The 22,120-nt window shown below is 53.8% G+C and overlaps 1 protein-coding gene across 1 annotated transcript; it reads left to right on the top strand.

The window, feature by feature from the left end:
• The first annotated feature begins 411 nt into the window (after nt 1-411).
• On the top strand, nt 412-20,905 carry GGT7 (gamma-glutamyltransferase 7). The gene is made up of 15 exons (XM_064730316.1): nt 412-704; nt 3,445-3,671; nt 5,080-5,231; nt 6,419-6,533; nt 7,040-7,107; nt 7,740-7,813; nt 8,251-8,444; nt 10,456-10,543; nt 11,564-11,691; nt 14,044-14,132; nt 14,878-15,021; nt 15,595-15,712; nt 16,195-16,332; nt 17,606-17,705; nt 18,621-20,905. Exons 1-15 carry the CDS (start codon nt 527-529, stop codon nt 18,782-18,784), a joined length of 1,977 nt encoding a protein of 658 aa, XP_064586386.1. The 5' UTR covers nt 412-526; the 3' UTR covers nt 18,785-20,905.
• Nucleotides 20,906-22,120: the final 1,215 nt, after the last annotated feature.

Below are 22,120 nucleotides of genomic sequence, written 5' to 3'. Positions count from 1 at the left end.
CCCGCTCGGCGGCAATGTCACAGCATCTCCTGCTGAGGGTGCCACTGGGCGCTGGTGGCCCCTTGCCCCGTGACAAGGGGTGACACGTGAGCCCCCTGCTACGGGCTGGCCGTGGCAGCGACATGATGTCCACGCACATCCCCTGGAAAACTCTTCCAGCCTTCTGGAGGCGGACGGAGGAATCTGGGATCCAGCTCCCCGGAGGCCTGGCCCGGAACCCGCCCGGTGCGGCGCGGCCGGGGCGGATCCCCCTGTGTGGGTCAGGGGAGCTCGGGCTATGGAGCAGCCCCGGCTGGAGCAGGGCCCGGCCCATTCCCGCCTGCCGGTGCTGCCTGTCGGTGCCGGCTGCCGGAGCGGCCCCAGCCCCGGGAGGAGCCACCCCTGAGCCCGGCCCCTTCCGGCGGCCCCGCCCGGCCGGCGCGGGGCGGCTCCGTTTGACCGGGAGCCGTGGGCCCGGCCCGGCTGTGGGTCCCGGCTTGGCTCGGGGGTCCCGGCTCGGCGTGACCCGGTTCGGGGGGAGCCGGCGATGGCAGTGCCCGAGGCGGTGCCGGGCCGGCAGCGGGCCCTGGCCGCCGGCTCGCCCGTGGACTACATGAGCATCACCAGCTTCCCGCGGCTGCCCGAGGAGGAGCCGAGCGGCGCGGCCGAGAGCGGCCTCCGCGCCCGCAAGGAGGAGGACGCGTTCCTGGGCGAGCAGGACACGGGTGAGGGGCGGCGGCAGAGCCCGCCCGCGGCCCCCGGCACCCCCGGCCCTCGGCCCCGCGCCCGGAGCGGCGCTCCCCGGCTCCCGCCGTCCCTGCGCCCCGGCCCCGCCTTCACCCCGAGGGACGGAAGGCAGCCAGAGATGCGGGGACTCGGCACAGAGCTCCCATGGCAGCCTGGAGTGTGCTCTCCCACAGCCTGCTCGGCCTTCCGGCCTGGACCACTTGTGCATGGCCTTCTTGCATGCTCCTTGAGCGGCTCTCCACCTGGGATGCTCCTTGAGCATCCCCCCACCCTGGGGTGCTCCTTGCACATCCCTCAGCTCGGGATGCTTCATCCCTCCGGTGCTCAGCTGGAATAAAGTCAGGTGATCGTTTGATCTGTGAGAAAATCCTCTGCCTATTTTTAACTGATTGCTTCCTCCTCCATAGTTGAGAGAAATGCTGTTTCTCCCCTGTGTCGTGTTTCTTCTGGCGGTGTTGCCCTTCCCCCTGGGGCTGGTTCCCAGTCCGAGTGCCTGTCAGCCCCCAGCCCATGTTTGCACAGCCCCAGGCTCCCCTTGCCCTGCGCCCTGTCCCTCCATGCCCACGGGTGAAGCTCCCATTGCCTGTTGCCACCCTGTGCTCTCCTGACCATCGAGGCAAAGCCGCTGCCTGCAGAGCGTGGGAGCAGCTCTCTCCTGGCAGCACGAGGCCTCTTGTCACACAGCCAGAATCTGGTGCAGTTTTGGCAGCGCCAACGCCTGCAGGTGGGGTGGTTGGAGAAGAGAGCTGCTGCTCTCGACACTTGTTGCAGGAGCACCTGCAGAGCCCACCAGCAGCTCCAGTCTCTGCTGTCTCCTCTGCAGCAGCTCCAGACCTGAGGTGGCCCTGGTTCTCCAGAGCGTTGGCTCCCACATAAAGCCACGACTCCTTCACGGCCCCATGGAAGCCAAGTGGGATTTGGTGGCCTCTTTTTCAAAGCATGCACATTGGTGTTGGGATGGGCAGCTGTGCATTGGCTATGCAGGCTGCCCCCTTCCAGCTGCTCCCATCCCCACACCACAGCTCTGCTGTCCCTGTGCAACACCAGTGGTCACAGAGACTAAAAATAGGATGTCTGTGGCAGAGAATGGAGGTGCTGCGCAGTGGGAGGGCTGTGGTCTGCCCTCTTCTACAGTTGCTTCCTAGCTATTCGTGTCCCCTCATGCTGGGCTGGCCTGTCACAGAGCAGAGGGATGGTGTCCTGGAGTCCAGCTCACTCCTCACTGTTTCCCTGCAGGTGGGACTGGGGCCTCACTCGTGTGTGCCAGGGGCTGTATGTGACATTGTGACATCCCACCCCAATGGCAGCCCCTGCCAGGCCGGTTGTGGCCCCCACTGAGGCCACCAGCCAGTCCTGCTCAGTCCAGCTCACTTGGACCAGACAAGCCCATGAGGGGCTCAGTGTGTGCTCAGAGGCTCAGGCTGCAAAAGCTGAACCTTTCCCAGTCCCACTCCTAAACCACCGCAGCACAAATGAGATTAAATTCCCTCTGAGGGGATTTCCTGGCTGTGGGAGTTTACTCCAGGTTGCAGCATCACTGAAATTAGAACTCCTTCCCTCCCTGGCCTCAGGAGAGCTGCAGCCAGGTCTGGTGACAAGAACTGGTCTAGCAGTGCCCAGGGTGGTACCCAGCACCTGCCAGAGCAGACAGGCAGGCAGTTGATGGGGGATGTGGGCTTTCCTGCTCGCTCCCCTCTCCTTTTCCAAGCCCAGGAAACATCTGTATGGAGGGACAAGCTTCTCATCTTGTCTTTTCCACTTGGTGCCTCTTCTTCCACTATGGATGCACAGAGTACTGCAGCCCCTGAAAAAATTCCTCCAGGAGCCCTGGATGATGCCCTGAGCTGCTTGGTCCCCTTCAGAGCCCGTGAGGGATGGGCACAAGCTCACAGCTGCCCCAGCAGCTCCGTGTGCCCGGCAGCACCGGGACACGCAGGGCATCCTCAGCCGGTGGCCTCCCTGCACAAGGGCAGCAGCTGACGCTCACAGAGATTCAAAGCATCTTTCAGAGCAAAAAAGAGACTTTTTCATCCTGCTGAGGCCCAGCAAACTCCTGCCACACTGCTTTGCCATCTTGGAGCTGGGTGTCCAGTGTGTGGCTTCATTTCACAGTGGGCCTCATCTGCCAGAGGAAGCAAGGATTAAAGCAGAGTCCTTCCTGCAGAGGAGTCAGTGGATGTTCCAGGGCCTCCGGTTTGCAGGTTTGCTCCTCCCTGCCCTCACTTCCCTAGAGGGATTTTCTCTTCCCAGGCCAAATGTTTTGCTTTATCTCTGTTTTGCTCAGGTGCTTTAGCTCAATCACAGCTCCTAGTTAAGCTGCTGCATCTTTTTTCATATCTTTAATTTCCTCTTCTTCAGTCCTGCTGCATTTCAAAGACCTGTTTGCTGTGTTAAGAACACCTCCAAATGGAGCATAAGAGTGGGCCTGTCACTAAAGGCTGAAGAACAGACTGAAAGGGAGTAAAAATTCAAAGGTTTCTTGTCTCTCTTAATCTCCAGGGAAGTCAGTTTGGAATAACCAGAGCTAAAGAAAGGGATCAGTAGAATGACTCAAAGCAGTATCTGAGCCAGAAAGGCTCCTTATGGCTGGGATCAATAGGGAAGGTGATAGCCGTGCTGGAAGGGGCTCAGTGTAATGCTAGTGCTGGGTAAACACTGCAATAAGAGCCCCAAGTTGCTCAATAACTCACACCTGTTTTCTCCCTGTTGCCCACAAAGACCCAGACTCCTTCCTGAAGTCCGCGCGCCTGCAGCGCCTGCCCTCGTCCTCCTCGGAGATGGGGAGCCAGGACGTGTCCCCTCTGCAGGAGACCAGCAAGGACCCCTTCTCAGGGGACTGCAGCTGCCGCCAGGACGGGCTCACCGTCATCATCACCGCCTGCCTGACCTTCGCCACGGGCGTCACCGTGGCCCTCATCATGCAGATCTATTTTGGGGACCCTCAGGTAAGACTAAACTGTGGCTTTGTGGTTGGGCTTTGGCTCCAAAGATGGGAGAGCTCCCTGACTTTCCTCCTGGTCACAAGTTCAGCAAGGGAAGTACTGGGAAGCCATGGCTGGTATCAGTGAGGCCCCGGGTGCTCAGTCTCCCCCGGTTCCACCCCAAATTGGCTTGAAAGGCTTTTCCTGCACCTGGAGGTTGTGTTTGGAGAGCCAAGCCAGACTCTCAGAGCTTGCCCCATGGCCAGGTGTGGGGGGCTGTGTCAGGCAGGTTTGGGGGTTCTGCTGGGGGGGAACAGAAAACCCCACTGCTGTGACTGCAGCTGTGGTTTGAACCAGATGGGAGTGCTCTCAGAAAATAATCCTTAGTTAAACAGTAGGCATCTTGTCCACGTGGACAGAGTTTTATGGATTATGGGCATACATGCCCAGATTCACCTCTGGAAGATTCATCCAGGACTAATCAGGGAAATAGCTGAAAACAGAGGTGAACCTCCTGCTAATCTGTCCCACAGCCCAGTGCTAGATAGCACAGCCAAGGCAGTATGGCCACAGGACTGGATCCTCCTGCAGAACCTCTGCCAGGGTCACAGTCAGCCAGGAGTCACCATCATCATCTCCACATGTAGCCATGGCCCTTCTGTCTTTTCATGTCCCCGGGCCAGCCTGGCTCTTGTTGAGATGCTGCAATTTGTGCCATAGGGACAAAATCAACTCTTTAAAATATCATGGCACTGTCACTCGTGCGCCAGGGTTGGGGCAGGAACAGACGAGAGGCAGGATCGTAGCAAAGGCAAAGAAGGCTTTATTCAAAAGAACCATGTGGTTTTTATACGGTGGTACAATAGATTCTATCTATTGGCTAACTAACAGAAACGTCTTTCTCACACACTGTCCTTGAGAGGAACAGAAAAATAAAGTAGAAAAACAGCACCTGCAAATTGTTTATAGTCAACAGGTTATAGCATATTTCCAGCTCCCTGAAATTTCTCACAAGCCGCTGTGAGAAACGCTTGCCGTTTCTCTCTCTCTGTCCCATGGCATCCACAATGGCACTGCATTAGCACAGCTCTGGCACAAGGATGAGAACACGCTGTGGTCCCGGGGCCCTGCTGCATTCTTTACAGCTGTATCCCCATTCCTGGTGACTGCCTGGCTGCAGCACAGGGACAGCTCTGGGCTGGTGAGGGGCAGAGGGAGACATGGCCCCCAGCCTGGCACACAAAGTGTGGAAAGCTGTGTGAACCGGTGCCCGTGGCTGCCAGGGATGTGCCAAGGGATGCACGGTGCCCACTGGCATTGGTTGAATCAGCCCCAGGCCTCGGGTGGCGCATGGGTGGGTGTGCACAGAGGCGGGCAGCAGCAGCAGTGCCCGGCAGCAGCAGCAGTGCCAGCCGTGCCCTCTGTCCCGCAGCTGTTCCACCGCGGTGCCGTGGTGACGGACGCGGCGCGCTGCACGGCGCTGGGCACACACGTGCTGGCCCGGCACGGCTCCTCGGTGGACGCCGCCATCGCCTCGGCCCTGTGCGCCGGCATCGTCAACCCGCACAGCTCGGGGCTGGGAGGGTAAGTGTGGGACACTCCCCCTCTGCTCCTGGCTTCGGCTGTCCCCAAGGGAGGGGCTTCATGGAATCCCAGAATGGTTTGGGGTGGAGAGGCCTTAAAGCCCATCCAGTGCCACCCCCTGCCAGGGACAGGGACACCTCCCACTATCCCAAGGTGCTCCAAGCCCCATCCAGCCTGGACTTGGACACTTCCATGGATGGGGCAGCCTGCACCAGTACCTGGTTCCCCTACCTCCTCCTTGGACAGAGGAATATTTCTTCCAAATACCTGATGTAAACCTGCCCTCTGTCAGTGTAAAGCCATTCCCCCTTGTTCTGTCACCATCTGCCCTTGTAAAAAGTCCCTCTGCAGCTGAGAAATGCCTCCATGGCAGTGCCAGGCTCGGAGCGTGGTGCCAGGGCTGTGACATGAGGCAGTGCATGTGGTCACAGTGACCCTTCCTGTGCTCCATGCTGTCTGCACAGGACAGAAGCCCCAGGCAGGGAATTGTTTCTGCTGAAGTGGTTGCAGGGAGCATTGAAGCCCCAGGCTCGAGAGGGCTGGTGAGGGGCACAGGGAGACATGGCCCCAGGCAGGGGAGCTGTGCCAGCAGCTACAAACAGCCTGGGCTCAGCCCCAGTGCTTTCAGAGCCCGAGCTCTGCCTTCCCCAAGCTCTGCTCCTGGGGCCAAGGTCTGAGCCCAGCTCCAGGAGGCTGCCACGGAGGGGTGTCCTTCTCCAGCCCCCTTTCCCAGGGTGGCATCCAGGTGAGCCTGCTGCTCCTGGCTCTGCAGGAGGGCTCAGCAGGTTGTATAAACCCAAGCCGCCTGATCACTGCTCCAGCTGCACCACCCATTGCTGCTGTAAGCAAACACCGTCTTTTGTTGCAAAACTGCTCAGATTAGAAAGAAAATCGCAGATGGTCCCAGCCTGGCAGTGGAACAGAGCCATGGCTCCATGACCAGGCAGGCAGGGACTGCTCCAGCGTCACCAGGCTCAGCACAGGGCTGCCTGCGTCCCACACCAACCCTGCCTTGGCTGTCCTGGTGTGTGCCCTAGGCAAGGCCAGCAGCATTCGCTGCTGCTCCGGCCACCTGGTGGCCCTGCTGGGGCGGGTGAGCTGGCACAGCGCCCCTTGTCCCACCGGCCGTGCCCTCGGTGCCCCCGGGCAGTGCGGCCGTGCCGCTCCCTGAGCCCGTGTCGCCGCAGGGGCGGGGTGATGCTGCTCCACGACATCCGCAAGAACAGGAGCTGGGTGATCGACTTCCGTGAGGTGGCTCCGCTGGGCATCCCGCTGGAACGGGACCTGCAGCAGGACACCAAGGTGAGAACCTGTCCCGCAGCCATTGGCTCCAATCCAACTCTCCTCCCTCCTACTTGCAGGCTGAGGGGCAGATGCCCAGCAAGGCTGCAGGAGGTCTCTCTCATCATGGGAGATCCTGGGCCCTGCAGACATGAGGAATCTAGGGAAAAACTTCTTTATCAGCCCCGGAATGCCTGCAGAGGTTTGGGGAATGAAGGGGTGCATCTCTGTGGCACCAAGGTGCTGGGAGGACAAGAGCCCCAGGAAGGAGCATAAGCCCAGGTTGTTCTGCTGAGTTCTCTCTCCTGACCAAACTGGGTTGAGAACAAGATTGAATTTGCCTCTCTCCTTCCAAAATCTTTTATTCCATAGTAAAGTGTGTTGTTACAGACTCTTCCCCTCTCCTAACTATGCAGATAATTCCAAAGTAAACATGATTTGCACCTCCCCCTGCAATTGGGGACCGTATCCCATATCCTCATGGAAAGGAGACTACTCTCTTCCTTTTTGTCCTTCCTGTTTTACAGCCAGGTCTGCTCGTAGGGGTGCCAGGCATGATCCTAGGAATGCACCAGGCACACCAGTTACATGGCAGGTAAGACATGAGGCTGGCACAGGCCGTGCCCTGGGGTCCCTGTGGGAAGCTGGGAGCACATGAGCCCTTGCCATCAGACCACGTTCTCTGCCACCACTCAAAACCATCAGCAAAGAGGTACTTAGAGGCTTGTGTTGATAGAGATGTTTATTTTTTTGCTGTTTCATGTACAAAAGAAAAAATTCAGCTTGGTCATGTTTTCTACAAGTGAACTGTTGGCTAAGAAGATGTGCAATGAATGTTCTGTTAGAGCTGCAGCACATGGCCCTGCATGTCTGTGCATTTTCATTGTCTCTTTAGCTGCACCCTAAGAGGTGTGCCCGTCCTTGGTGCTCTGTTGGGATACAGAGGGATCTGAGTGACTTGCTCACCACCAGAGCCTGGCTTGAGCTCTTGCTGCTGGCACAGCCCTTCCCCATCCATGCACTGCCATTCCTCTCTGGGGCACATCCTGGAGCACTGGCATGATCCTGTTAAGGAGAAACACTGAAAGCTCAGTGCTCCTTTTGGCCACTGCTGGTCCCACAGCCTGGTGTGCCAGGAGTCCTGAGTGCAGAGCCAAGCCCTGTGCCAGCCCCCTGCCCACTGCAGCCCCCCAGGGCCCGTTTCTCCTTGTCTCTCTCCCTTGGCAGGCTCCCCTGGTCCGAGCTGCTGGGCCTCACGGCCGATGTTGCCCAAAATGGCTTTAATGTCACACATGACCTGGGTGAGTACCTGATGGGCAGCTTGGGGCAGTGCACTGTGCAAGGCAGCTGGGGATGCAGGGGGTTAGTCATGGGAAATCAGGGCTTTGTGGACGTGGAGATTGGATGCTGTTGGGAGCTGAGCAATGTGTGAGCCACAGGCTGCCAGGGACAGCGTGGTGGCGGCCACACAGGAGCCCTTTGCCATGGCTGGGCAGAGCCAGGGCAGACAAACCACACTGGGCAGTGCCCAGGGCCAGGCAGGGAAGGGTTCTGGGGTTTCTTTGGGTTTCTTTCCCAGTTCCCAAGGACCAAAGGTCCAGCTCCCCTCTAGTTTTGCAATAGAGCCAGAGGCAGCAGCAGGTCTCCCACATCCCCATCAGGTGCTCAGTGACTGCAGGTCCTTTGTGCCTTCCTGACCCCTGCTTTCTCTGGATGTCCTTCCCCTTCTCTCCTGCAGCCAGAGCCCTGAGTGAGCTGAAGGAGCTGGAGCTCTCGGAGCGATTCCAGGAGCTGTTCCTGCCCGGGGGGCAGCCCCTGCTGCCCGGGATGTTCGTGCGGCGCCTGGACCTGGCGGCCGTGCTGCAGCTGCTGGGGACACAGGGGGTGGCAGCCTTCTACAGCGGGAACTTGACCCAGGAGATGGTCTCTGAGGTGAGCCAGGACTGCCCCTGGCACCTGCCAGCCTGGGGCTGCCACCTGCTTAAGGTGACAAACTGGAGACAAGCCAAGTGCCAGCACAATGATGGGGACAGATGCCTCCTTTTCCTTTCCTGTCCCTGCAGCGATGGCAGTACTGACACACAGGCCATTCCCACAGTCTACAGAAGTGAAACCTCCATTTCCTCTGTAACCAGGACAGTCTGGAAGGAAAACAAAAATCATTTTGGGCTCTGGGCTCTGTTCACTTGGGTGACAAAGCCTTTTCCCCCAGGACGAGAGGCTGTTGAGAAACAAGTTGTTGTGGTTGATGGGACTGTAGGATACAGACTCCAGGAAGATGGTTTAAAAACCTTGTGAGTCTTGTGAGCAGAGGATTAGAAAGTCTTGGTTCTACTTGGGGTTGCCCTAGTTTAACTCCTGTTAGAGGTGCTCTGAAAAAAATATCAGAACAGACAAAGTAATTCTGGTGAAAAAAGCCCCCAACAAACCATAACAACTTTTATATCTGTGTGGCTGCAGTAGGGGTAGTTGGAGCACCATTTTATTGTGCCACCATGGCTCACGTGGTGCTCCTTCAATTGCTCATCAAGAATTTGGAATGTGTTCATTCCACTCAAGCCTCAGACATCTGTGGGCTCTGTGTTTGGAAATCTACAGTTCACCTGAACTACAGCAGAGGTGAAGGATGAGAGCAGGAGGAGTCCCAAGCTTGTGAGCATCCCCACAGCTAAACCCTGCTTTGTCACTGTGTTTCCCTGACCTGGGGGCTGCCACAGAGAAGCACAAATTCCCTCTGGAGGAGCAAGGCCCGGGGTTGTCACATCAAAGATCCTGACAAGCTCTGGGACCCAGTGCACAATTCCAGCTTTGGCTGCAGAGCCAAGTGCTGCCTTCACAAAGTGGTTATTGTTCCAGCACAGGGGGGGCATCCATCTGGTGCAATCAACAGCTCCAAAACACCCACTCTGCTTCCAGGCACAGGTGCAAAACAGTGCTTTCTGGGGAATTTGGGATGTCTGCAGAGTGTGGCTGACTGGGGCTTCTTCCCCTTTCTCTGCTCCTTGTGCCCCATTCCCACTGGCTGGGTCTGGGGAGCCAGGTCCTGGCTCAGCACAGCCCTGGGCTCCAACCAGCCTTTTCTCTGGGAAGGAAACAGGGATCCCAAGTAGGAGAGACAGCTTTAGCAGCTTTGGGATTGCATGGCCCCACAGCATGCCCTGCATTAGCTGTCCTGCTCCAGTGATTCATTCAGTTTGGCCAGGGGAGTTTTCCTGCCAAGGGAGCCAGCTGGGTTAGAGATCAGAGCATGCAGGCATCCCAACAATCCCACCCTCTCCCTGAGGGCATTGTGCAGACACTCCTGGAGCTCTGGCAGCCCTGGGGCCATGCCCATTCCCTGGGGAGCCTGGGCAGTGCCAGCACCCCCTGATTGTCCTCCCTCATGTCCATCCTGACTCAGCCACAGAGGACCTGCAGTGGAGAGGATGGCCCATCTTTCCTGTGCCAGCCCTGGTACATTGAACCTCTGACAGGAGTCCTACAGGAAGACCAAGGCTACAGCAGTCCCACTGTCAGATGAAATAATTTCAGATAGGGTGAGAACAGTGATTTTTCTAGTTGATATTTCTAGTCATGGCCACCTGCTACACCCAGCTCCTTGTCTCCTGGCCCCACAATCCTGGCAGTATCCAGTGCCCCTTATCACACTCCTGTTTGCCAGCCAGGGCAGGGAGGCTGCAGGGCAGGGCCAATCCCCACCTTCCTGGGCAGGCAGAGTGCCCTGGGAGCACCCTTGGGGTGGGTGAGCTTTGGGAGGGAAGGCAGGGCACCCTGCCATGCTGAACAGTGAGCCAGGGGCCAGGGCTGTGGAGCACAGATGTCCAGGGTACCTAAGGGACCTGGCCCCTGCTCAGGGATCTCAGTGGGGTGTTTGAGGTGAGGGTGTGATGCACACAGAGCCTTGGCCCAGCTGCTCAGGGTGCTCTGCTCTGCTCTCGTGCAGGTCCACAGCCATGGAGGAGTCCTGGTGGAGGAGGATTTCAGCAATTACAGTGTCACTGTGGAGGAGCCTGTGCACACAACCTATCGAGGTACACCCTCACCCTGCAGCCAGGCAGCTCCAGGGGAGGCTTTTCTTCACCTTGCAAGGGGTGGCAACAGCATTGAGCAAGAGTTGAAGTCAAAGCTGTGCTGAAATGTCTGCAGAAAGGCCTTCCAGACAGTTTCCTGCTATTTCCTGCTGACACTGATGCATCATGGATGGCTCAGGAGATTTTCAGTACTTTGAAATGTTTTTCTTTCCTTGGAAGTTTAAAGATGCAACATGGTTATATCTTCATGTAACATCTCAATAGAAGCTGGACCTACAGCTGAAGACAGTTCCCAAAGGGGAAAAAGCTAACTTTATGCAAGAAGTATCTAAAATATCAATATTTTCTAGCAGTCACTGTATTAACCCTCCTTATAGCTGTAATGTTGCAAATTTTTTGGGTAGCCTTCCAGTATGTAAAAGAGGTTTATAAAAAAATGAGGGAAAGTGACTTTTAGCATGGGCAGAAAGTGACAGGACAAGGGGAATGATTTCAGACTGAAGAGAAGAGATTTAGAATAGATGTTAGGAAGCAATCTCTCCCTGTGAGGGTGGGCAGGCCCTGGCACAGGGTGCCCAGAGCAGCTGTGGCTGCCCCTGGATCCCTGGCAGTGCCCCAGGCCAGGTTGGATGGGGCTTGGAGCAACCTGAGATAGTGAAAGGTGCCCCTGCCCAGGGCAGGGGGTGGCACTGGATGGGCTTTAAGTTCCCTTCCCACCCAAACCATTGTGGTTTTTTACAATTCCATCTCCATTCTTCCACACTGCAGTCTAGAAACCAACAGCCTACCAATGAGAACTGAATTTCAGAAGTAAAAAAGCATCCCTGTTTGGGCTTCCTTCATCCTTCATGAAGAAACAGAAAGATACAGCAGGGATGTTCTGGGAAACCCTTCTCCAATCATGTTGCTCTCTCTGATTTCCCCTTGAATCAGAAGGGTTTCCCTGTCCTCATGGATGAGTGCTCTCTCTGGATGGTGTCTGACAAAAGCAGCTTCATTCCTCTTCTCTTCCCTCCACAGGGCACCTGGTTTTCACCCCCCCACCTCCACATGCAGGTCCTGCACTGATCTCAGCACTGAACATCCTCGAGGGCTTTAACATCACAAGGCAAGGATCCAGAGGGAATATCTTGCACTGGATGGTGGAGGTAAGAGAGGTTCAACATTTGGCTGAATCACTTGTGCTGCTAGAGAATGATTTATTTATTTTGTGGTTGTACAAAAATATTTGTATGTTATTCCCAGAGGAGAGTGAGTAAATAGACTGCCAAGGTGTAAAACTGAGCAGTGCTGCTGTCTCAGAGGCTGAGCAGGAGGATCTTACCTGCTTAGGAAGAGCTTTTTCAGAGCAAATGGTGGCTTTGTCCATTCTTGTACGCAGTCATCTCTGCAGAATGACCCCACAGCACCTGAGGGTGGTCCCATCAAGTTCCTCCACCTCTGAGCTCCAATGGTCCTGGCCAGCAGAGCACCTGAGGGCACTGCAAGGTGTGCTGCAGGAAAAGCCTCTACACAGTGGTGACAAGGAAAACCTACCCAACACTTCACATTTTAAAAATGTTTACATTTTTGCCCACCTCCTGATCTCTGAGGTTTTCCAGTATTTAGGACTCTCCTGCCAAAACCTTGCAGCTTTCCAGGAGGCTGAGCAAGTGTTCTGTCTCCTGCTCTGTAAGCAGAGCTGTGATCTTAGATGTTCCACAGATGCACAGATGGGGTTTATGAGTTGGGAATTTACAGATCCACAGCTGGGCTTTATCAGCTGGGAATTTTAGTTGAGGATTTAACTGCACCCTTGTAGCAGACAGGACAGTGGGTGCATGGAAGTGTCTCAGCAAAAATGCAGCAACTGGAGATGTCACACACTGTGCAGAGGCACAGGAGGTTGACTCACCTGAGTCATTTTTGAGCTCTCTTCAGGAAGCTTTGGGTGAATCTGTTTCCTCTGCCAAGAGTTTCACCTGCTGGTTATCCTGGAGCAGCAGTCTCCAGCTCCAAGGCAGTCACTTCAGGAGATGTGTCACCCTGATTGCCTGGGTCCCACAGCTCATCATGGGGCTGAGGGTCAGTGCTAGGCCAGCTTCAGGCACTCAGCCCTGGCACAGCCAGGACCAGGGTTAAGAGCTCCTCAGGCTCTGGGGTGAAAGTGCTCTGCTGTTCCATGGGGCTCTGGCCTGGCCTGCAGGCCGTTGTGCCTCTGACACAGGGTGGTGTCAGGACCCTGCTCCATGGGAATGCTGCCTTCTCCAGAGCTCTGTCACCTTCTGCTCCCCACACAGCTGGTATCCAAGGAGAGGCTGTTGCTGTGTGGCACATTCCAGAGCAGCAGCCACATCTCTCTGTCTGCCTGCAGGTGAGTGGGCTCTTCTGGATGCTGAATGACCATGGCCCAACCTGCAAGCTGAATGCTGAGTGTGTTTGTGCTCAGCCTTTCTCTCTCAGGGCTGGTTTGGCTGAGGAGCAGCTCTCTCTCTCCTCCTGGCTCTGCCCTGGCTATGCTGTGGTCCCAGGGCTGGATAAACCCTGTCCTTTGAAATTGCATCTTCCCATTTTCAGTGAACTGGCTCAGGCAGGATTCTGCATGTCTGAGAAACCAGATCTTTTCCTCCTTTTGCACCAACATTCCCTGACCTGTGCTGGGACTGATGCTTTCTTTGAAGCCCTTTGGATGGTTTACAGCCAGGAGCTGGGCAGCAGCTGGAGAGCAGAGCAGCTCATTTCTGCTCAGCACTGGTGCTGGGCCAGCAGAGCTGGGGTCCAGAGGCAGCACGAGCCCAGCACCTCTGTCCCATTGGGATTCAGTCTGGGCCCTGCTGTTGTGGTGGCCATTCAGGAATGGAAAGAGAAGGTAAATGGCATCCTGGAGACCCTGTGTGCCAGCTGGCAGTGAGGCTGAACCACTGATCTGGACATCAGCTCCTGCCAATGTTGTACTTGTGGCTTGCTATTGCCAGAGAGCAGGGTTAGAGGGGACATAAGGAAGAAATTCTTCCCTGTGAGATGGTGAGCTGCTGGCAGAGGTTGCCCAGAGAAGCTGTGGCTACCACATCCCTCATAGCATTCAAGACCAGGCTGGAGAAACATGGGAAGGTGTCCCTGCCCATGGCAGGGGGATGGAATGTGGTGAGCTTTAAGGTCCTTTCCAACTTCAGCCATTCTGTGATTCTGTGGTTGTACAAATACTGCTGGATTCACTTGGCTCCTCCAGCACAGTTTGCCATGATGGACTGAGGCTCCTTGGTCCCCATACCCACATGTGGCAGCCCTTGCTCTGAGGTATTCCCAGAACCCACACTTCTGGTAATTTTTCCTCATAAGCTTTAGCCAACACACCAGGACACCAGATACCTCTTCTAGTTTGGAGTATTAGAATCTGTATTTCCAGGGCCACATAAATGTTTTTCCTTTCCCCTCCTCTCTCCTTTCCTTTCCTCTTCTCTTTTTTCCTCTCCTCTCGTTTCCTTTCCTTCTCTTCCTCCTCTCCTCCTTTCTTTCTCTAGACACTAAAAATAGCCCTGAGTCTGGCGAGCAACCTGGGAGACCCATCTGGTGACGTGTCTGTCACTCACACAGCAGAAGGCATGGTGAGGTATGTCTGAGGAGGACAGGCAGGTGAAGTTGCAGGATGTGTGGGTTGGATATCATTCCTGGCTGTGCTGTGCCCTGAGCTCTCTCTGCCTGTGTTTTATGAAGGAAAGGTCAGACCTGAGTGTCCTCCCAGGGCTCATTCTTTCACAAGGATCACAGCTGAGCACAGGCACGGGGCTCTGGGGATGGGTCACAGGATGTCCCCACTCAGAGGTTTCCTGGAGCCAGCTTGAGCTTGAGGGTTCCTCCCACTTTGCCACAACTCCAAACATTCCCTTTGAGTGGGTCAGACAGACAGCTATCCCTGTGGACATAGCCAGACATGCCACTTCTGCCTCTCCTGGCCCTCTGGGGGCCTTGCAGAACACCCAGCTGTGCAGGAGAGGCCAGGCCTGGGCTTTGAGCCCAGCTTCCACCTCAGAGCCAGGCTGAGCCATGGCTGCTGTTTGGGCTGCCTTGTCCCTCTGCTGGAGACTGGCATTCAGCTGGGCTTGTCACCTTGGCCATCGAGGATGGCTTTGCTCCTGGTGAGGGCAGACAGAGCCTTTGGGGACTCATGGCAGACTGAGTGCCTCCCTGTGCAGACTGAGCCACCCTGTCACCCTTCCTTCCTCAGTGATCCAAACCAGCCCCCTGTGCTTGTGCAGCCCCTCGGGACCCCCAGCCCCAGCTGTGTGACACACCAGGACACATCCAGCTCCCCAGGCTCACAGCTTGCTTTCCTCTCTCCCTCCTCCTCGCTGAAGTAAATCAGAAGCCAATTCCCTGCGCCAGCTGATCAACGACTCCCAGTCCTTCCTGTCCACACCTCCCTTCCCCCTGGAGAGTGGGGCTGCTGCCAGCCAGGTCCTGGTCATGGGCCCCGATGACTTCATCGTCGCCGTGGTCAGGTAAAGGATGGGCCTCTTCCTCCTCTGCAGCTCGGGTGGGAGCAGGGAGGGTGGGAGCAGACCTGCATCACCAGGTAAAGGATGGGCCTTTTCCCTCTCTGCAGCTCGGGTGGGAGCAGGGAGGAGGAGTAGGCACAGCAGGACAGGGTGGGAGCAGGCCTAGATCAGCCAGGCTGCTCTGTCCCAGTCAGTCCTGCAGCAGAGCAACAGGAGAGTGGGGCTGAGATGTGTGGGCTGGTGCTGCTCTGCCCTGGGCAGCCTTAGAGCCCTCTGGCAATGGAACTGCAGCAGCTGGACCTGCTCCCTGGAGAGAGGGTGGCAAATGTGGGACTGATGGAGGCAGATCCATCTCAGCAAGGGGAATCCTCAAACACAGGGAGGGACAGACTGCTGTGGTATAGGTGTCTCCTGCTCCTAAGTGCATTGGTCTCTCCTCAATCTCAGCAGCCCTAGAGAACAACCAAAGAATCTCTGTCAAGACAAGGTGAGACAGAAAATCAGAGCCCTGAAAGCCTCAAGGTGGACAAAAATCTCTGGAATGATTTTGCTGAAATTTCCTGTGATTCTTTTCAGCTCTTTGAATCGTCCCTTTGGCAGTGGAATAGTAACACCCTCTGGAATCCTCCTGAACAGCCAGATGTTGGACTTCTCCTGGCAAAATCAAACAATGAACCACTCCATTCCCAGGCCGGTAATGAATGGCATGACAAATTTTTATTTACCTTTTCTTTTTCCAGTATTATTCTCATCTTCACAACAGGGGAACTATGTAATGCCTTATTAATAACAGAGACAACAGCCTGTAGAAAGCTGCTATTTTTCATTACATGAGCCACTGAAAGTGAGAAAACAGAGGGCTCCATGTCCATAAGTTACTATTACAATGCAGAATTATCAAACTACACTGTTACCTACTTTCCCTGCAGCCCAGATGCACTTTAAGTAACAATGTGGACTTGTATTAAGCAGTTTCTTCATGAATTGTTGCCCGTCAGGTTAAAAAGTAACAAGCAGCAGGAAAAATGTCTTGAGGTCTTGGAAAGAAACAAACGCAGACCTGTGGCCTTGTGCATTGTAAAACCCTCATCTTTGAAGAGGGTGTTGAGCTCCATGTGCCATCTGTGGGAGAGTTGGCTTGTTGACATTTTTGGTGCAACTTTTCCTCACCTGCAGCCCAACGTGGCTCAGCCTGGGAGGCGGCCGCGCTCCTTCCTGCTGCCCACCATCGTCAGGCCCTCGCAGGGGATGTGTGGCACCTACCTGAGCCTGGCAGCCGGCCACGGTGACAGAGCCCTCAGTGGCATCGTGCAGGTCAGTGCCCTGTCCTCCTGGGCAGCTCCAGTCCCCCCTTTCCCTTCCTGACTGCCCCAGAACTGGTGGCCACAGCTTACTGGGTCAAACCTTGGTGTCACCTATTGTAACGCAGCTCTTGGCTGTCTTATCTCAATCAACTATCACATCAGGGTCACCACTATTGTAACCATACTGTTGTATTATTTCTAGAGTCTGTACCTTCTGGCTGGTTTTCTCACATGCAGCTCTTCACAGCAGTGTAGCTTCATCAAAGCCCCCCCCAGGCCCTCAACCCACCCCCTTTTTATCCTAGTAGCCTTCACGAGCCACAGCTGCTGCCCAGCTAAGGACTTCACAGCTGTAGCTCATTTAGAATAACTAGGACTGGGGCATAGCCACTTATACAGTACATAGATTTTACAGGGACTCCTACTACAGTCACCAGTTCCACACTTGGGTCATTTCAAATCTCTAAGGGTTACCAGTTTACTGTTCTTGCACCTTTCCTGGTGGCACCACTCATAACTGTAGAGGAGAAGCACTTTGGCAAAATCTATGATGGTTTTTGTCATTCTAATGCCTGTTCAAAACTCATCTTAGGGATGATAAGAAAAAAAGGAGTATTTTTTTATTCAGCAAATTGCATTTTTTTATTCAGCGAATTGCAGGGAACTGGCAGCCCTTTAACCCTTTTCCACATGAAAAGCTCCTTTGAGGGCATTCCCAACTGAATTCTTGCAGCTCAACACTGAGTATAAATTGGGCAGTTCCTCGTAATTTATGGTTTGTAAGGAGGGGAAGTGCTTGCCAATAGCTTGATTGCATGTACAGCAGTAATGGATTGCTGAAAAGAAAAGCCTGAGAAGGGCTCCAGTTTCCTTACCTTTTGGAAAGCATTCTTCAGAGCAAAACCAAAGCCAAGAACTGCTTCCTAGTGCTTTGTTTGGAGAAGTCACATGCTGAGCTTTTGGCTGTAACAAACCCTCCTCTAGAGCTTACATCATGTTCCAGACACACAACTCTGCTGCTTTAGCAGGAACTGTGTGACAAAAAGCCCATGCTATCCTGAAATGTCCTGCTTTACAAACAACATACAGGCCACATTCCAAGGACCTGTTAGTGTGTGCACAGCCCTGCAGCAGTTCATGCAGTTCAGTAACTGGTTCAAAATCTCCTTTGCCTGCTGCATGTGCAGATGCTGTAGCCACCAATTTTGGGGGATGCTCAGGAAGTTGGCTTCTCCTATTCTCATAGATTTTTTTATTACTGAGGATAATTTATTCTCTTGCAGGTTTTGGTAAATGTTTTAACACTTAACAAGAATCTGAGTGAAAGTTTGTCACTTGGTCGACTTCACCCCCAGCTTCAGTCCAACACCTTGCAGGTTGACAGTGAGTATGGACACCGGGTGGGACACAAATGGACACAAATCCAGCAAGTTTAGGAAAAGAGCAGGATTTCCCTAGCACAGTGCAATGAAGCACCACAGGTCACCATGTTCTAGGGTCCCCAGGGGTGTGGAGGGTTTTGGGGAAGACAAAAATCAGAATTCAACTTCTTCAAAGCTTGGGGCCTTTGCTGAGCCATGTCCTTTCCCTCTTGTCCTGGAAATGTTTCCTGACCCCTCTGGCACCACCTCTCCAAGCTCTTGCAGGTGCTTCTCCCCAACCCTTCCTCTGTCCAGCTCATCTCCTGGCAGTGGCCTTGTCCTGTCCTTAAATCCTTCTGGAGATCAGGTGCCATGGACAATATCCAACTCAGCAAGACTGCAGCCTCAGCTTCACCCAGACATGGGCTCAAACCTTCCTGCACTTTATTCCACTGACATAAATTATATTCCTTCACTTTTCAGTCCATGTCCTTTCATTCCAGCAGCTGGGAAGAAGGCAAGGCTCATGGAAAGGGCTGAAAACACAGCATCAGTGCTGGCACTCTGCAGTCTGTACTGCCAGCTCTTGTCCTTGTTACTGTCAGTCTTGGTCTATTTGGTGCTTTTCACACTGCCCCAGACTTCACCAGAGCCAGCCATAAGTGAAATTTGGTTCTCATTCCACACCAAATAGCCAAAGTTTCTGGACTTTTCCCATTTCAGAGGAAAATCTAAATAGGATCTGTCCTGCGATGTGCCCTGCAGACTTGGAAGTTAAAATGGAATTAAATCTGAAACTTCACAAGGTCCTAATTTGTGAGTTTGGACATTGTGAAGGAGCAGCAGGCAGGTTCCCCCACTGCAGGGAGGAGAACAGACCTTTGCATCAGAGGCAACACTGGTTTCAGTTACCAACTTTCTTCTCAAATCCCTGCAGGTGAGTTTCCTGAAGAAGATATTGCCCTTCTTGTGGCCAGGGGCCATCAGGTGGATAAAGTCCCCGTGGTGTCCCTAGTGCACGGGGCCAGGAGAACCAACAGTTTCATCATTGGCCTGAAGGACCCCAGGAGTGCAGATGCTGCTGGAGCCACAATCTTGTAGCAGCCCCCGGGGCCGTGGGCTGTGCCAAGGCTGACACACAACCCTGAGATGTGCATGTTCTGTAGTGGCCCCTTCCCCAGCCCCCACACTGCTGGGAAGGTGTTCTGCACTCCCCAGAGGAGCCAGCAGCAGCAACATCCAGCTCTCTTTTCATTTTTCAGTCTTTGGGCCTGGTTACAGGAGTGGCAGGAGCACTTTTCTTTTGGCAGTCTTGCTAATAGTTCAGTCTTTCCAAAGCTCAGTTCTAGCCAGCATCTTACTTTTAGGGGTCAGGAACATGAGCAAGGGAAAAAACAGCTGCTGTTATTATTGATGGTGATTATCCTCATCTCCCTGTCTTTCCCAAGCTCCTTCTTTGCTTCCAGTGCAAGCCAGTAATTAATAGAGCCTGGTGGAATGTTTGTAGGTGCCTGCAGCTGGAATATTGAGGAGTGCTCTAATTCCACGTGGGCCAGCTGATTTTTGCCAACGTGCAGCATCCCAGGGAAGTTCCTGTGCCCACATCACTACCTACCTTGAATTCTGGCAGTAAATATTTTGAATCTAGTTGCTGCACAGACTCACTGGCAATCTGATTTTGTAACCTGATTTTCACCACCTCTAACAACTTCTTCCTGTAACAACTTGTGCACCCCCCAGTAGTTTTCTTACAGAGGTTTAACCTCCTCACTGGTGAATTTCAGATTAATGGTAGCAGGTTTAAATTTCTTAGACACTCTTTGGAGATATTTTAGCAGTACTCCACAGTGAAAAACCACAGATCACAGACTGAAGACCACATGGTGAGCATTTAGGTGGGTTCAGAGCTTTTCTTGCACTGCATTATCTCAATCTGTTCCAAAAGCCTGGGTCACTCCTACAGAGAGGCTTGGGAATTTCTGCTGGCTGAATTAATGGCTGTACCTTAGCTCTGTGTTTTAGTCCCAGTGAATCTATTGGAAAAGCTGAAGAGAGTGAGAGGAAAAGTAGAAACCAAGCCAAGCACTACTGAGATAATTTTCTGTCCACAGCATGTAGTGAAAATAAAAGAATGCTCTTGCATTTTGTGTCTGAAATTGAGGAGGGAAGAATACCCCAGCTGACATCTGCACCAGGTCATTCAGCCCACATTTGGACATTTCCTGTTCTTTTTGCTGGCTAGTTAGAGACACTTGGCACTGAAAAATCCAGAGATTGATCATTTTCTGCAGTCTAAAATGTGATGTTTTCCTTCATGGTGCAAATGCACCCATGGCCACTGTACATATTATATATGTATGTCTGCTTATGGTTGTGTTGCTCTTTGATTTGGTGATGACACCACTCACCCTGTGGCTCCCTGTCTGTGCCACCTCTGGCACTGGAGGGTATGGGCTGGTTTTGGGGAGGTTGGGGCCACAGGGCAGATGATTGGACTGGATAATTGGACTGATTGTTCCTGGGCTGTGGCTCCCGAACAGCCCAGTGCAGCACGTTGGCTGTGTGGGAACAGAGGTGTTTGCATGCTCAGCTGGAGTGCAGCCACCCATGAGGGGAACAGAGCAGCTCCCACTGACAGCACCATCAGCAGCATTTCCTGATCCAAGTACATCCATGCCCTCAGCTGGGACAGGGGAAGCACAGTGTTCTATCTGTGACGTGCTCTGTGCCACCAAGAAGAGACTTTCTTCACCACAGGGACACCAAATCTACTTATTTCTTTCTCTGTCATCAGCACTGGAGTTGGTCACTGAGCAAGGATGGAGAGATGTAAATGTGTCTTGGAGCAGAGCTCTTCAGGCTCTGTGGGAACGCAAGGAGGCAGTTCTGTGGGTTGAACCTCTCTGGAGATAGTCTGGGGTTTTCTGCTCTGTCCCAGCCCTGATCTGTCCCTTGGGCATGGAGGTTCTCTATGAACAGCTGCAAAATATGTGATCGAGTCATTGTCAGTGCAGAACTTTGCATGAAATGTCACAAAACACCTTGAAAGATTAAATTCCTCCTTATTAACTGAATTCACCAACTTCTGATGCTGGATACCGTGTATATGTTTGGGAGTAAAAGACTTTGGTCTTGATTCAAAAGGGCACTCCTATGTCCCAAATTACAATTTCACAGCAATTATCCAGAATCTTAAAATAAAGCATGTTCTGTTCTGCTCAATCATGGCCTGCATTGCAAAAAACAGAAAATTGAAAATAATTGGAAGATGAGACCTATGCCTCTAGGTTTTAGCTGAGAGAAGTAAAAGTATTTCAAATAATTTCCTTTTTTTTTTTCCTCTTTTTAAAAGCAACATCAGTATAGCACAGATGTATCCAACATGGACACCTTTAATCTGCTAATTGGCCCAGTGTCTCTAGTATTTTGAGCCCATCTGTTGTGATCTGATGAATTTAACATCTAATGAATTTAAGATCTGATAAATTTACCATGAGGTACCAAGAAATACCTGATGTTTCCCTTGGTACAGGTGAGATGGGCACTGTGAAATAAAGGGCTGTATTGCAGAGATGTGTGTGTGCAGAGTACCTGTGCTGATTTCAGCCTGGCCCTTGCAGGCCTCTGACAGCTCTGAAGCAGAATTTGTCCTGAAACTTTGTCATGGAAGTGTCAGTGAGGAGCTCAGAACACAAAATACAAAGGGGCTGGGAAAAACAGAAATGTTTTTAAAAGGAGTAAAATAAAAACAAACAAAGTAAATAAATTTTTAAAAGAAGCCTTTACTAAATGGGACAAATTATGATCTGGAATGTGGCCAGCTTGTTTCTGCCCGGGTTTGCAGTGCTCCCCATCAGTGTGTGCTGCTTTCACACGAGGATGAGCTGGATGGAGCCAGGCGCTGCCATGGAGCTGCAGCAGTTTATTCTTATTTTTCCCAAGGGCTGAATGCCCCTCCCGAGCACAGGTGACAAACTGCCCGCTGGCCTTGGGCGCTGCTGCTCACCCGGGCACAGCCCGAGGAGGGAGCAGGAGCCAGGCCCGCTCTCCTGGGGTTAATTTCAATTATGTGGAGGCTGAAGCAGGGTGAGGATGAGGATGAGGATGAGAATGCTCTGGCCTTTGGGCTGTGCCATTCTGTTCCCTCACTGTCCCACGTGTGCCCAGGCACAGAGCGGGGCTGGAGCCTGCCTTGCTCCGGGTGGGCAGGGATGCTGGGCAGGGATGCTGGGCAGGGATGCTGGGATGCTGGGCAGGGATGCTGGGCAGGGATGCTGGGCAGGGATGCTGGGCAGGGATGCTGGGCTGGGATGCTGGGCTGCCCGGGCTGCCCGCGGTGCCCGGTCCGTGCTGCCGTGGCCGGGCACAGGCCGAGGCACCCCCGGGCACGGCTAAGGGCAGCCCTGGGCACCGCGGCTCTGCCCGCCCTGCAGCAGC

Source organism: Zonotrichia leucophrys, chromosome 20, assembly GCF_028769735.1.
Source record: "Zonotrichia leucophrys gambelii isolate GWCS_2022_RI chromosome 20, RI_Zleu_2.0, whole genome shotgun sequence".
In the NCBI taxonomy this organism is placed as follows: domain Eukaryota; kingdom Metazoa; phylum Chordata; class Aves; order Passeriformes; family Passerellidae; genus Zonotrichia; species Zonotrichia leucophrys.
The sequence above is the reverse complement of the archived record's forward strand: the minus strand, read 5'-3'. Positions and strand labels throughout refer to the sequence as shown.

Bases quoted from the DNA above. Each gene is read 5' to 3' on its own strand.
- GGT7 (XM_064730316.1), top strand. From the start codon at position 527: ATGGCAGTGCCCGAGGCGGTGCCGGGCCGGCAGCGGGCCCTGGCCGCC. The intron at 705-3,444 runs GTGAGGGGCGGC...TTGCCCACAAAG, and splicing joins CCTGGGCGAGCAGGACACGG to ACCCAGACTCCTTCCTGAAG. The intron at 17,706-18,620 runs GTGAGTATGGAC...AAATCCCTGCAG, and splicing joins CAACACCTTGCAGGTTGACA to GTGAGTTTCCTGAAGAAGAT.